The sequence below is a fragment of the Doryrhamphus excisus genome, linkage group LG12 (assembly GCF_037039965.1).
Source record: "Doryrhamphus excisus strain RoL-2023G ecotype Guam linkage group LG12, RoL_Dexc_Guam_v1.1, whole genome shotgun sequence".
Lineage (NCBI taxonomy): Eukaryota > Metazoa > Chordata > Actinopteri > Syngnathiformes > Syngnathidae > Doryrhamphus > Doryrhamphus excisus.
In genome coordinates, this window is record NC_136368.1 from 3,695,807 (window position 1) to 3,710,403 (window position 14,597).

The 14,597-nt window shown below is 36.8% G+C and overlaps 1 protein-coding gene across 1 annotated transcript; it reads right to left on the reverse strand.

Annotated features, from left to right (window-relative positions):
- Positions 1-88: 88 nt before the first annotated feature.
- LOC131135411 (acetylcholine receptor subunit alpha) lies at positions 89-9,727 on the reverse strand. Its single transcript, XM_058081209.2, has 9 exons — positions 9,138-9,727; positions 7,090-7,232; positions 6,974-7,018; positions 5,772-5,881; positions 5,473-5,668; positions 3,810-4,047; positions 2,200-2,423; positions 594-830; positions 89-510 (listed from the first exon to the last, which is right to left on the reverse strand). The coding sequence occupies exons 1-9, from the start codon at positions 9,178-9,180 to the stop codon at positions 382-384; spliced, it is 1,365 nt and encodes a 454-aa protein (XP_057937192.2). The 5' UTR covers positions 9,181-9,727; the 3' UTR covers positions 89-381.
- Positions 9,728-14,597: the final 4,870 nt, after the last annotated feature.

Here is a 14,597-nt window from a genome sequence, read left to right on the forward strand (position 1 = left end):
TTTGATAAACTTTTAAAACTTCCTTATTAGTAAAACCGGATGTAGCATTTAAATCAAACAAATGAAGCATTACAATCCCTATATGCTTTATTTTACACTTTGTATCATAACACATCAGTTTTATATGATTACATAAATTATCCTGACATATGAAACAAGCAACCAAAATCCAGAAGATAACATGAGCAACACAACATAAATAATTTTATTATAAAGCACCAAAACAGCAAAGTAGGACCTCCAATGTTACATTTGACAGAGAGCATCAACTCATCCATGGAGGAAAAGGTGTAGCTGGAGGCATCTAGCAGGCATCCAGCAGGCATCTAGCAGGCATCCAGCAGGCATCCAGCAGGCATCTAGCAGGCATCCAGCAGACATCTAGAGCATGCTCAGCTCAATGAGACGTCCGGCAAACACGCCTAAAGTGCCGATGAGACACACGGCCATGAAGACGCACAGCAGGATGTGGTCCAAAACCATGGCCACAAACTTCCACTCCTCAGCAGCCTGAACAAGCAGAAGAAGACACATTGATCATATATGTGTAGATATGAAAACGTGACAGACAGATTGTAGAATATTGTAAATACGTTGTTGGACTCTTCGTCTGATTTCATGGTTTCCGCAATGTACTTGACTCCTTCGATGGCGCTGCGGACGTCAGGGTTTTTGGTGATGGGCGACTGGTAGGGCACGGCAGAGGCCTGGTTGCCGGAGATGTCTGAGATGTCAAAGTCGCCGCCGTAGATGTTCCTCACCGGCTTTTCCTTCCCGGGCCGCTTCATCGTTGAGAAGAACATGATGTTTGGAATGGTCTCGATGAAAAGCTGCCAGGAAAAAAGGCAGAAACGTTCCTAAGTCTCCCAATTGCTGCTGGAAGTTTAGTATTATTTTGTATTATTATTGTAATGTGTAAATTGTAATGGGTAATTATGGTTAACTATATTATATTATCATTGTAGTTATTATACAGTGATATGTCACATATTACTTGCCTATCAATGACTGTTTTCTCTATGATAGAATGTTTATGATGAAGGTACTAAATATCACCGCTAGATGGCAGTATAGCAAAAGGACAAGGTTATGGGTTCCTGCCTGCTGCAATTCTACACAGATACACAGGCATAGAATACACAGCATATGTTTTGATTAAAAATTCACCCAAATTCGAAAAAAAATGTTTTTTGTTTTCCAAAAAAACACATCATTTACCCTAAGTCTGCAATTGCTTCTTTAATTTAATTTTATTTACTTATTTGTTAACATCTATTGTTATAATGTGTTATCTATGTTTCTTGGTTATTGTTTTAATTGATTTATTGATTTTATAATTTTATTTTATATTATTTATTTTATATTATTTTATATTTATTGGTATTATTGAATTTTTTTTTAGCAATTTAGTAATTTCGAATTAGTATTGTCATTCTTTAATTTAATTTTATTTACTTATTTGTTAACATCTATTGTTATAAAGTGTTATCTATGTTTCTTGGTTATTGTTTTAATTGATTTATTGATTTTATAATTTTATTTTATATTATTTATTTTATATTATTTTATATTTATTGGTATTATTGAATTTTTTTTAGCAATTTAGTAATTTCGAATTAGTATTGTCATTTTTTTTAATCTTAAATTTTTATTTTTATTTTAATTTAATTTATTTTTTTATTTATTTTTAATTTAAAAAGTAAATTTTTAACACATACAATACATTCATAAATATATGAGGCTACAGGTAAAATACATCATACAAGTACAGTAACTGTTGGAAAGACCACAAATATTACACCTTTGTGCTTCACTAATAGTTTTTTCTCAAGCGTTGAGATTTTGTCGGTCCTTGAACACACCATTGGTGCAAAAGTGAAAGTGATCCATGTGTTGATGGATCATCTTCCATGATCATTAGTGGTAACTCGGTATACATTTTGTGCTTTAAATGTCTTGTGAAAGAGAGAAGGGGGGGGTTCCTGGATTCGAATCTCATCTGTATTTACAACACTCACTTTTAATGCAAATGTTGATTGAAAATCAACATGTTTTGGAGAGGGAGGTGCGAGCCATGTGTCAAAATTAGGCATTTTATAGCCTCAATTACTGGTGGATTTTTGCCATTTTGCTGGGGGTGGGGGTAGGGGGTGTATACAGTACTTTGAATATACAGTGTATGTCATATGGAATGCTTACCTTGCGCACCCAGTCAGGCATGGTGTGTGTGCTGGGGGAGCGGTGGTGAGTGTTGATGACAATGACGGTGATGATGATGGAGGCAATGACGAACACCATGGTGAAGAGCATGTACTTCCCAATGAGCGGGACGGCGCTGGAGGTGGAGGGGATGAGCTCCACGATGACCAGCAGGAAGACGGTCAGTGAAAGCAGCACAGAGATGCTGAGGGTCATCTTCTCACCTGGGAAAATGCTTTCATTTTAATCACTATACTCTACATGGCATGCCCTTATGGCATCATGGGAAATAAGGGAATATTCTAAGGCTTCATTGTCAAGCCAGATCACAACTAAAATGTTGCATTACAACTATTTTATATTTTATATATTCAGATATTTATATTCATTTTCTACTGCTTATCCTCACAAGGGTCGGGGGGGGGGGGGGTATGCTGGAGCCTATCCCGGCTGTCTTCAGGCGAGAGGCGGGGTACACCCAGACCACAGCGCACATTTAGACAAACAACCATTCACACTCACATTCATACCTATGGACAATTTGGAGTCGTTAATTAACCTAGCATGTTTTTGGAATATGGGAGGAATTATTGTATTTATATTATTCATTAGTATTCATTAAAAATAATACATAAAAATAGTATTAAGAATATTAATATTATTAAACAATAAAAATATTAAATAAATAGTAAAATAATATATAATAATAAAATCATATATATATAATATTAATAATATTAAAATAATTAATAAAGAAATTAAATTAAATTAAAAAATAAATAAATATTAAAACGTGGAAACAAAATATATAAAATCTAGTGTTTTAAATACAGAATTATTATAAAATAAATGTTAAGGAATGTTCTTGCTAAATGTATTCTGTCAGTTTACTGCATTTAATATGAGTTTTTATTTTGTTGCCAAATCCCATTTAAATGGAATTGTACAATAATTGTATAATTATTAAATTCCTGCTTGGCACCTTGACTTCATTCAATGTAAGTTTTTGGGTAAAACAATAGAAAACCACAAAGATATGGTAATATTAGGGATGTACGATAATTATCGGCCCGATATCAGTCAATATCGGATCAGATTTTTTCCTAATCAGGAAAGCCAATATTTAAAAAAATGCTATGTACAACACATACATTGTATGTGTTCAATTCCCTACACGGGATAGCTAAAAAAAAAAAAAGCCAATATCGTACATAACTAGTAATAATCAAATGTATAATAACATCAATGCAGTCAAATTAAAAATAAGAAATATTAACGTTTCAAGATAAAATGCAAAGCATGTGCTTTCCGTGGCTTGGCGGTTATCCCTGGGTGTATTTTGGCAGCAGGAAAGGGGGCGATACAAGTGATACATTATACATTAAAGCAAAGACCTGCTTTCAGACATGACAGCACAGAGGGATGCTGGGTAATGAGGCAGACGCGCACAGTGGGACCACAGCCAGATGTGCACACGAGCACGCTTGTTTGTGTAGTTAGTGACACCTCAGGCGCTGAGGACAAGGATGATGCCAGATGATGATATGGACGTAATAATAATAATAATCATAATCATAATTCCTTATGTGTGTGTGGAAAGCTCTGCTTACCAGAGTCTGTAGGCAGATAGAAGACAAGTCCGGTCAGGAAGGAGAAGAGCATGCAAGGGATGATGACGTTGACGATGAAGTAGAGGGGGAGGCGGAGCATGAGGAAGTGGTAGGTGATGTCCAGGTAGGGGGTCTCTGGGCAGCAGGCGTAGTACACCCAGTGCTTCCAGCTGCGGAAGTCCTTCATCACCCACTCCCCGCTCTCCATGAAGTTACTCAAGTCAGGACGATCGCTATCCTGGGGAGACCATTTTTTTTTTTTTAGAAACTATATTAAGTGAAATAATCATCAAACCCTAAACCGGGGGTCCGAAGCCATTTAATTGGCCTGCCCACTTTCTGAAAATGCAGTGAAACAAGAATACAAAAAAACAGCAAAAATGAAAAAAATAGTAGCAATTTTAGAAGAATAAAGACAAAATATTACAAGTGTAAAGTCATGATTTTAAAAGAAAAATATTTAAGGGAAAATTTTAGGTAATTTGGGGAAAATATATAATATTATGATAATATAGTCAAAATATTATGAGAATAAAGTATAAATATTAGTAGTAAATATTACCCCCCCAAAAAATCAACAAGAAGAAAGTTTAAATAATATAAAGACAAAATATTACAAGTGTAAAGTCATGATTTTAAAAGAAAAAATAGCATGAATGCGAACAATTTAAGGGGAAATTTTAGGTAATTTGGGGAAAAGATGTAATATTATGATAATAAAGTCAAAATATTATGAGAATAAAGTATAAATATTAGTAGTAAATATTACCCCAAAAAAATCTACAAGAAGAAAGTTTAAATAATAATTAAATAAAAAGTGTCATAATAATAATTCCTAATGTTACAATAACACAAAGCTATCTATCTATTTATAGAAAAAATTAACCGCTATATGTACATTCACAAAAAAATTATATATAAAAAAAAATTATTTTACTATTATTAAAATAGTATTTTTCTGCAGAAAAACATATCTCATTCACCATAAATTGGTAGTAATTAAGTTAAAGTATATAGTTGGTAAAATGTTAGAAATGTAGAATGTTAGGAAAAAAAATGTTTTATTGGTTTATTTTAATTATTTATTTTTTTATTATAAATGTAAAGTTTTAATGTTTTTAAATAGTTTTATTCAGTATTTTTATTTGTTTATTTTTATTTGTATAATGGTAGAATGTTAGAAAAAAATGTTTTATTGGTTTATTTTAATTATTTATTTTTTTTATTATAAATGTAAAGTTTTAATGTTTTTAAATAATTTTATTCAGTATTTTTATTTGTTTATTTTTATTTGTATAATGGTAGAATGTTAGAAAAAAATGTTTTATCGGTTTATTTTAATTATTTATTTTTTTATTATAAATGTAAAGTTTTAATGTTTTTAAATAATTTTATTCAGTATTTTTATTTGTTTATTTTTATTTGTATAATGGTAGAATGTTAGAAAAAATGTCTTATTGGTTTATTTTAATTATTTATTTTTTATTATAAATGTAAAGTTTTAATGTTTTTAAATAATTTTATTCAGTATTTTTATTTGTTTATTTATTTATTTTTTAAAAACGGGATGGTATGATGAAAATACTAGCTCATTAAGGGTGTATCAAACAGGACCTCTGTGTGGCGTTTGGGTCTTTAAAGTAGAAATTTAAAATGGAATTACGGGATTGACGACGACTAAGTTGCCGTCGTAGGTCCAGGTGCCCAGTTTCATGCTGCAGTTCTGCAGGTCGAAGGGGAAGTGCAGCACGATGATCTCGCAGTAGCTCTTGAAGATGGCCGGAGGGTTCCACGTGATCAACCCCGTGTGCTCCAGCAGCACTTTGGTCTCATGCACTATAGCAAAGTCACCATCGGCGCTGCGGGCAAACAAAACCACAACTTGTGTCAAGCTTAACCTGAAAGGACGTGCTAAGTATTGTCGACTTAAGTGTGCCGTGTCGAATATCAAATCAGGTGTACTTGTTGTAGAGCACCAGGTCGGGTCGCCAGATGTCCGTGGAGGGAATTCGGATCTTCCTGATGCCGCCATAATCCTCCGGGTTCCACTGCAAGTTCACGTCTTTCCATTGCTGGAAGAAAACGTTAGCGGACAAACTATACACAGGAACTCAACAATGAAAGGGACAAAAAAAAAATTCTCTTGATTGAAAACATTGGTCTTCAAAGTGCGGCCCAGGGACCATTTGCGGCCCACAGCACGTTATCAAAATATAATATATCAAGAAATCTTAAAAAAAGGTGACTATAGGGGTGTTATATTATGTATATAGGGCTCTAATGGTAATAATTGTATTTAAAATGTTTTAAACTAAGGGCTGCACGGTGGTTGAGTGGTTAGCGCAGATCTCACAACTAGGAGACCAGGGTTCAATTCCACCCTCAGCCATCTCTGTGTGGAGTTAGCATTCCAAAAACATGCTAGGTTAATTAGCGACTCCAAATTGTCCATAGGTATGAATGTGAGTGTGAATGGTTGTTTGTCTATATGTGCCCTGTGATTGGCTGGCCACCAGTCCAGGGTGTACCCCGCCTCTCGCCCGAAGACAGCTGGGATAGGCTCCAGCACCCCCACGACCCTTTTGAGGAAAAAGCGGTAGAAAATGAATGAATGAATGAATGTTGTAAACTAAGGGCTGCACGGTGTTTGAGTGGTTAGCGCAGACCTCACAGCTAGGAGACCAGGGTTCAATTCCACCCTCGGCCATCCATGTTCTCCCCGTGCATGCGTGGGTTTTCTCCGGGTACTCCGGTTTCCTCCCACATTCCAAAAACATGCTAGGTTAATTGGTGACTCCAAATTGTCCATAGGTATGAATGTGAGTGTGAATGGTTGTTTGTCTACATGTGCCCTGTGATTGGCTGGCCACCAGTCCAGGGTGTACCCCGCCTCTCGCCCTGAAGACAGCTGGGATAGGCTCCAGCACCCCCCGCAACCCTCGTGAGGATAAGCAGTAGAGAATGAATGAATGTTGTAAACTACAAAATAATCCATTTATAAATGAGGAATCGAACGTGGCAGAAATTGACTGACCATGGTCGGGTCTGGAACCGATTACCTCACCCGCCCCCCACACTTGAAAAGAACTGCTCCTCAAGCATTTTTTCTCCTTAATTGATTTTTTCCACCTAAAAAATATATATCCAAGTTCCAAAAATCCAACCTGTTTGAGGCGAACGTTGCTGCTGACAATCTGGTTGACTTCATCCTGTGAAGGCGGAGCAACTTCAGACAACAACAACAATCAGCGGATGCTTTTTTTGTTAAGGGACACCCTACCACGCTGATGAGCTGGATGAGCTGCAGGCCCACGGTGACAACCACCGGGTCGCTGAAGTGACTGACAGGCCGAACCACCTTATTGTAACCGGTGAAGAGAGTTTTGACCAGGCGGGTTTCATCATTGGAAGCCCAGGTGGCAGCTCCAAAAAAAGAGAAGAGAACACATATGGGTTGCTTTAGGAGGAATTAGCAGCAGACATCTTTAAACACTCTTATGGGGGGGCGGGGGGGTGTTGCTTTGTCGTTGTGCTGGAAAGTGATTAGGTTGCCTTATGAATGTGATGAAAATAGACGTGACAAATACCAGACAGGAGCTTGGACGCAGCGTGAGGATCATGCTCGTGTTGTGTTCAGGTGTGTATTTAAATACAAATATTAAATCATATCCCATAATATGTTATGCGTTGTGTATGCTGTGTTACACATAACATAAAAATGGTTATTAGTGTCTGTGTTTAGCATGACCCATGAACAATGGGGAATTGGTTGCTAAGTCCCGCCCTGACCCTGCTTCCAGCAGTCATGTTTTTCAACCAACCTTGCTGAAATTTCTTTTTTATATTAATAATATTATATATTATTAATTTATATATTATGATAATATTAACATATTATTATGATATTTTATATTAATATTTTTAATATTTCTTTTAATAATAATTTTAAATACTGACATTTATTTTTTAATATTAAGAATATTATATATTATTATAATATTTTATATTAATATTTTTAATATTTCTTTTTAATAATAATTCTTAAATGATGAAATTTCTTTTCTTAATATTAATAATATTATATATTATTAATTATTATATTATTATAATATTTTATATTAATATTTCTTTTTAATAATTATTTTTAAAGGCTGAAATTTCTTTTTATATTAATAATATTATATATTATTAATTAATATATTATTATAACATTAACATATTATTTGAATATTTTATATTAATAGTTTTAATAGTTCTTTTTAATAATAATTTTTAATACCTTTTTTATTTTTTTAATAAACTAAATAAATAACTAAAATAATAAAAACACTTCATAAAATAAATAAAATGTAAATGCAACATTTATACATTTTTAAATAAATGCAACATTTATGCTGTTTATTTTACAGCTTAAAGTGTGAAATGTAATCAAATAAATCCAATGTATGCTACACATATTTGTCCTGTATTCACTTGGATATTAAAATTATTACCAACGTATGGTGAATGAGATGTCATTTTCAATGGGAAAAAAATACAACAAAAATCTTCAAATTTGCCGTGCCTGAATCCCCCCGCAAATATACTAGGTTTATAAAAATAATTAAATTAAAATATTATATTAGAATATTACATTATTAATGATCTAAAAATAGATATACAAATTTCCATGGCCATGAATGCTAAATAGCAAATATGCAAAAAAAAAATGCTGACCAATCACAGCTCTGTGTTTTTTTTTTTTTTCGGAGCTGCATGTCAAATCTCCGCCGTGGGGGTTTGAGGGGGAGGAGCGAGCCGGCATTGCTTAAGTTGGCGGCGTGATGCGCTAGCACAATTCAGCCTTTAACTGACACAAACGAATGCATATGTCATGCGTAAAAAAAAACGAGTTGCTTTATGTATGAGTACGTGCTGGATTAGGTGGGGTAATTATTGCAATAATGGGGGCAAGGAAAAGATGTTAATTGTGATTATTTTAGCAAACGCCAGGGGGAGGGGGGGGGAGGAGTCTCCTTTCATTTGTCAGCTGGCCTTGAAAGCAAGCAAGGTCATCTGGCAGAGAGTCGTCGGAATGATTGAATCCGGCAAACTATGTGTATTTTTTGAAGGTAGTGGTAATTACCAAGGAAATAAACGGAAGCGTGCACATGCCCTTGTCAATCAAAGTGAACGAGTGCCCAAAACGCAACAGCAACAATGCTCATTAGTTTTAATGTGGGTCAGGTAACCGCCTCCTGGCAACATTATTAGTAAAAAAAAAAAATGCTAAATGCAAATGCTAAACCTGACTTTAAATAGTGCACAAACATCCCATTCACTTCTTACCTGTCAGAAAGGCGAGGTATAAAACGGGCGCTAACACATTCATGGTTGTTAACCAATCAAATCATCCAAAAGCCAAGACCCAGCTTCAGCACGCTGCCTTTTGACCACCGGAGAATTGCAAATGGTTGACCTTCCTAAAATATTCTTTCAGCACCGGCAAATGAGCGAGTACACGCTGGCGCCTGCCTGCCCGCCTGCCCGCCTGCCTGCGTTCGAGATCGCTATTGGCAGCAACGGTGTTGTTATTGTCCCACAGCGGATGTCAGAAAAGGCTGCCAACGCTCGTCACTCGAGAGGGACACATTCTATGTCACGCCTTAGAAGATCAACATGCCACAGTAATCCGCCACCAAAATACACCGCCACAACTCCGCTGCTGCCCCGCACACAACTACTAGATGCAACAAATGAATCCACTCAACTCCAGTTTGTCGGTCCTTAGTCACTACACATCAGCTTTTTATTGGCATGCGGCACACTCGGAAAATATTATTTAACTATAAAACAACAACAGCAGTAAAAATGGCAAAATCAGCAGTGATTTTCATTTAATTTCATTGCTGGAGCCTATCCTAGCCGTCTTCGGGTGAAAAGGCGGGGTACACCCTGGACTGGTGGCCAGCCAATCACACATATAGACAAACAACCATTCACACTCACATTCACACCTATGGACAATTTGGAGTCAACAATTAACCTAGCATGTTTTTGGAATGTGGGAGGAAACCGGAGTACCCTGGAGAAAACCCACGCATGCACGGGGAGAACATGCAAACTCCACACAGAGATGGCCGAGGGTGGAATTGAACCCTGGTCTCCTAGCCGTGAGGTCTGTGCGCTAACCACTCGTCCACCGTGCCGCCCTAAAGTCAAAATATAACAAGAAAAAGTCTCAATTTTACAAGAAATATCATAACATTATGAGGAAAAACTTCATTTACTTTAGTCGCATAAAGTTGAAATATTAAAGGAAGATGTTATTCTTTTAGTCATAATGTTATGAAAAACAAACAAAACAAATAATGTACTTATATTGGTTGCGGAAAAAAACTTATAATGTAGGAGTAAAATTGCCTGTATCCGCTGCGAGGCTGCTGTACAACACCATGAAGTATTTACAATTTTCACAACCTGTGTGTGTGCACGTGTTTGCTAGCGCTAAAATTTGCCTTCAGTGCGTACCCTCCTATGCGCTACATAGCGATATAACTTTTCACTTCCTGGTTGCTGCGGAGTATGTATTTCTATGGGACAGATGCAGTCTGAGTTCTTATAAAACGCACTTCTACCACCTTGTTGCGTTTTTTTTTTTGTGTCTTAAATCTGTACCAAACACAATCTCTTTTATTGTGCGGTTCCATCATCACCTCTTAAAATACATACAAATGTGTCTTTGGTAGCAAATGAGTAAAATTCGATTTGCATGATGATTCCTGGTTGCCGATACAATTCAAGGACGTTATTGATCCATTTAGAAAGATACGATCCCAAACGATAAACGGTAAATAAATACCTGGGTACAGGATAGCGCAGGTGAAGTTTCCGAGGTTCCCAATGTTTATTTTTAAGGGGAATCAAGTTATTTTGTTATTGATTCCTTCCAAAAGGTCGGAATGTGAGAATTTGTCCCAGAGGAAATAATGTAAATCCAATGAATCTGTTCCAGACATGTAAAATATTGACAGAATTTTTATTTTTTTTTCCCATCTGTGGTGGCCGCAGTGAAAAACATCCCCCGTTGAGCCCAACAGTGGGACCTCATAACAGGCAGCAAAAGTGCAGCCAAGTCGAGCAGTGATTGAAAACATCCATATTTATAATAGAAGACGGGTGTTTATCGAACAATATGTTTTGGACTGCGTGCATTATGCTGAGCGGTTAAGAGGGCAGCACCGTTAAAGAAAGGGTCACAGGCTCAATTCCCCCAACTGACCAAATGATAAAGGAGGAGATGAGCGGCGCCCCCTCCCCCTATAATTACATCCCTTCCCCATTCACAGCTGAGGTGATGAATGGCAAAAAAGCACCAATACTGACCAAAATTGGTATAAGTATAAATATAAAAATATAGTATCAATATAAAAAAGCCACAAAAAATACTTAGTATCAAAATAAGCAAAAAAATTGCAAAAAAAATAATTTGCATTAAAAAAAGTCATATGGCAACAAAATAATCGGTATTGACGTTCACCTCAATGCAGGCTTAACTATGGTGTGTTCAAGGACTGCCAAAAAAATCTTTGGGAAAAAATATGATCATAAACATGTCAAAATTTTGTATGCTGTCCATTTTGCCTCTATTATCAGGTACTGGTCATACTGGTGTTATACTGCATTTACGGTGGCAGTGTGATGGTTACATACTGGTGTTATACTGCATTAATGATGGTGGTAGTGTGATGGTACATACTGGTGTTATACTGCATTAATGATGGTGGCAGTGTGATGGTTACATACTGGTGTTATACTGCATTTACGATGGTGGTAGTGTGATGGTACATACTGGTGTTATACTGCATTTACGGTGGCAGTGTGATGGGTACATACTGGTGTTATGCTGCATTAATGATGGTGGCAGTGTGATGGTTACATACTGGTGTTATACTGCATTTACGGTGGCAGTGTGATGGGTACATACTGGTGTTATGCTGCATTAATGATGGTGGCAGTGTGATGGTTACATACTGGTGTTATACTGCATTTACGGTGGCAGTGTGATGGGTACATACTGGTGTTATGCTGCATTAATGATGGTGGCAGTGTGATGGTTACATACTGGTGTTATACTGCATTTACGGTGGCAGTGTGATGGGTACATACTGGTGTTATGCTGCATTAATGATGGTGGCAGTGTGATGGTTACATACTGGTGTTATACTGCATTTACGGTGGCAGTGTGATGGCTACGTATTGGTGTTATACTGCATTTACGGTGGCAGTGTGATGGTACATACTGGTGTTATACTGCATTTACGGTGGCAGTGTGGTGGGTACATACTGGTGTTATACTGCATTTACGATGGTGGTAGTGTGATGGTACATACTGGTCTTATACTGCATTTACGGTGGCAGTGTGATGGTACATACTGGTCTTATACTGCATTTATGGTGGCAGTGTGATGGTACATACTGGTGTTATACTGCATTTATGATGGCAGTGTGATGGTACATACTGGTGTTATACTGCATTTACGATGGTGGCAGTGTGATGGTACATACTGGTGTTATACTGCGTGTTATAATACTGCATTTACGATGGTGGCAGTGTGATGGTACATACTGGTGTTGTACTGCGTGTTATAATACTGCATTTACGATGGTGGCAGTGTGATGGGTACATACTGGTGTTATACTGCGTGTTATAATACTGCATTTACGATGGTGGCAGTGTGATGGTACATACTGGTGTTGTACTGCGTGTTATAATACTGCATTTACGATGGTGGCAGTGTGATGGGTACATACTGGTGTTATACTGCGTGTTATAATACTGCATTTACGATGGTGGCAGTGTGATGGTACATACTGGTGTTGTACTGCGTGTTATAATACTGCATTTACGATGGTGGCAGTGTGATGGGTACATACTGGTGTTATACTGCGTGTTATAATACTGCATTTACGATGGTGGCAGTGTGATGGTACATACTGGTGTTATAATACTGCATTTACGATGGTGGCAGTGTGATGGGTACATACTGGTGTTATACTGCGTGTTATAATACTGCATTTACGATGGTGGCAGTGTGATGGTACATACTGGTGTTATAATACTGCATTTACGATGGTGGCAGTGTGATGGTACATACTGGTGTTATACTGCGTGTTATAATACTGCATTTACGATGGTGGCGGTGTGATGGGTACATACTGGTGTTATACTGCGTGTTATAATACTGCATTTACGATGGTGGCAGTGTGATGGGTCAGCCAAGTCAATATCCTCACATCCACCAAACGTTCAATCACCCGCTCGCTCAAGCAGATGCCTCATTCATCTCACTTAGGGGTAAATGACTATTTTGGCAACATGTGAATGAAGAGAGATTTGCCCCGCCCCTCCCCCATGCCTTCCAAATATACACCACCTATAAGCTGACAGCGACTCATCCTCATGTAAACATCGTTTTTTTGTTTTTTTTTGCAACGACTCAATAGTATGATATGAAATATTTGTGTAAAACAGACAACATAAGATGAGCCCCAGGATGGGAATAAACATGGAAAATATATTCAGCTTCCCACAAAGGTCAGTTATCTCATGGATCACAGCTCTCCAAATGAGCTCTCATTAATGAGAAAGGCATAGACAATACGTGGCCTAGCATGAGCTTATCTCGGCATCTGACACGAGACATGAGAAGCTCGGTAGCGGCTATTCAGGCCGCAGCGTAGATGACGGCGTATGATAGATTTTGGGGGGGGGGAGGTGAAACGCTTGGATGAAAATCCAATTTTTCCGCCAGACAACCGCCAAGAGACGAGAGGGAATTTGGCTCACATTAAGCGAAGGCGACGCCTCCCCAACAGCCCGTTGATTGCATGTCAAGCACCGACTGCTTTGTGGGAGTGGAAAATAAAAAGCAGAGAAAACAACAATGAGAGTTATTACCCACGGGCATATCGGTTTTGTGGTATTATATCTCTTTAAGTTGTAGTCGTAGAAAAATTATGATGTTTGAAGAGGAAATCTTTGGGTGTTTTTGCGTTCAAATAAAGTAATGTCATGTGGTTTGACTGATACACAAAAAAATACACATTCAACTTGTTAAATGTGTTTTATTAGGAAGGAAATGTAATAAAATATTGATATTTCAGAAAAGAAAAAGTAATACTGATTTACAAAAGAATTCAAAAGAGTAATCAATAAAAAAAGCCAAGTAGCAATCAGTATCTGTATCAATATGTACTTTTAAAAGCCAAAAAAGTAACCGATATCACTAGAAACAAAACTGTGCATCCAAGTAATTGAAAAACATAATTATTAACGTAAATGTAAAAATTATTAAGTATTTTTATAGATATATTAAAATGGATTGGTATAAAAAGAATGCAAAATAATCATCAGTATTTTTCTAGAAAAATGGCAAAAAACTAGCTGTGTTGGTATTAAAAAAGCCAAAAAAATTAGCTAGATATTGATATTTATAAAAATGCTAAAAAAAAATCTATATTTTAAAAAAAGAACAAAAAAAGTAATCGTTATTCAATGAAAGGCAACAGAGTAATTTATATAGGTAATAAACTGTGCCTCTGACAAAGTGCGTCCAACAATGAGTGCTCCTCCTCGGGCAGGCGAGGTTGGAGGCCACGCCCACACGTCCGGCTTCTCCTGAGCTACACCTTACCACCTTATTCATTTATTATCAACTCCTATACAGACTAATGTAGAAAGTGTCGAAGCTGTTCGCAGTAGTTAGGAAGTACTTTGGGCGTGTGACCAATCACATGGGGTGGGGT

Bases quoted from the DNA above. Each gene is read 5' to 3' on its own strand.
- LOC131135411 (XM_058081209.2), bottom strand. From the start codon at position 9,180: ATGAATGTGTTAGCGCCCGTTTTATACCTCGCCTTTCTGACAG. The intron at 4,048-5,472 runs GTAATTCCATTT...TGGTCTCCCCAG, and splicing joins ACTTAGTCGTCGTCAATCCC to GATAGCGATCGTCCTGACTT. The intron at 2,424-3,809 runs GTAAGCAGAGCT...GCATTTTCCCAG, and splicing joins CTATCTGCCTACAGACTCTG to GTGAGAAGATGACCCTCAGC.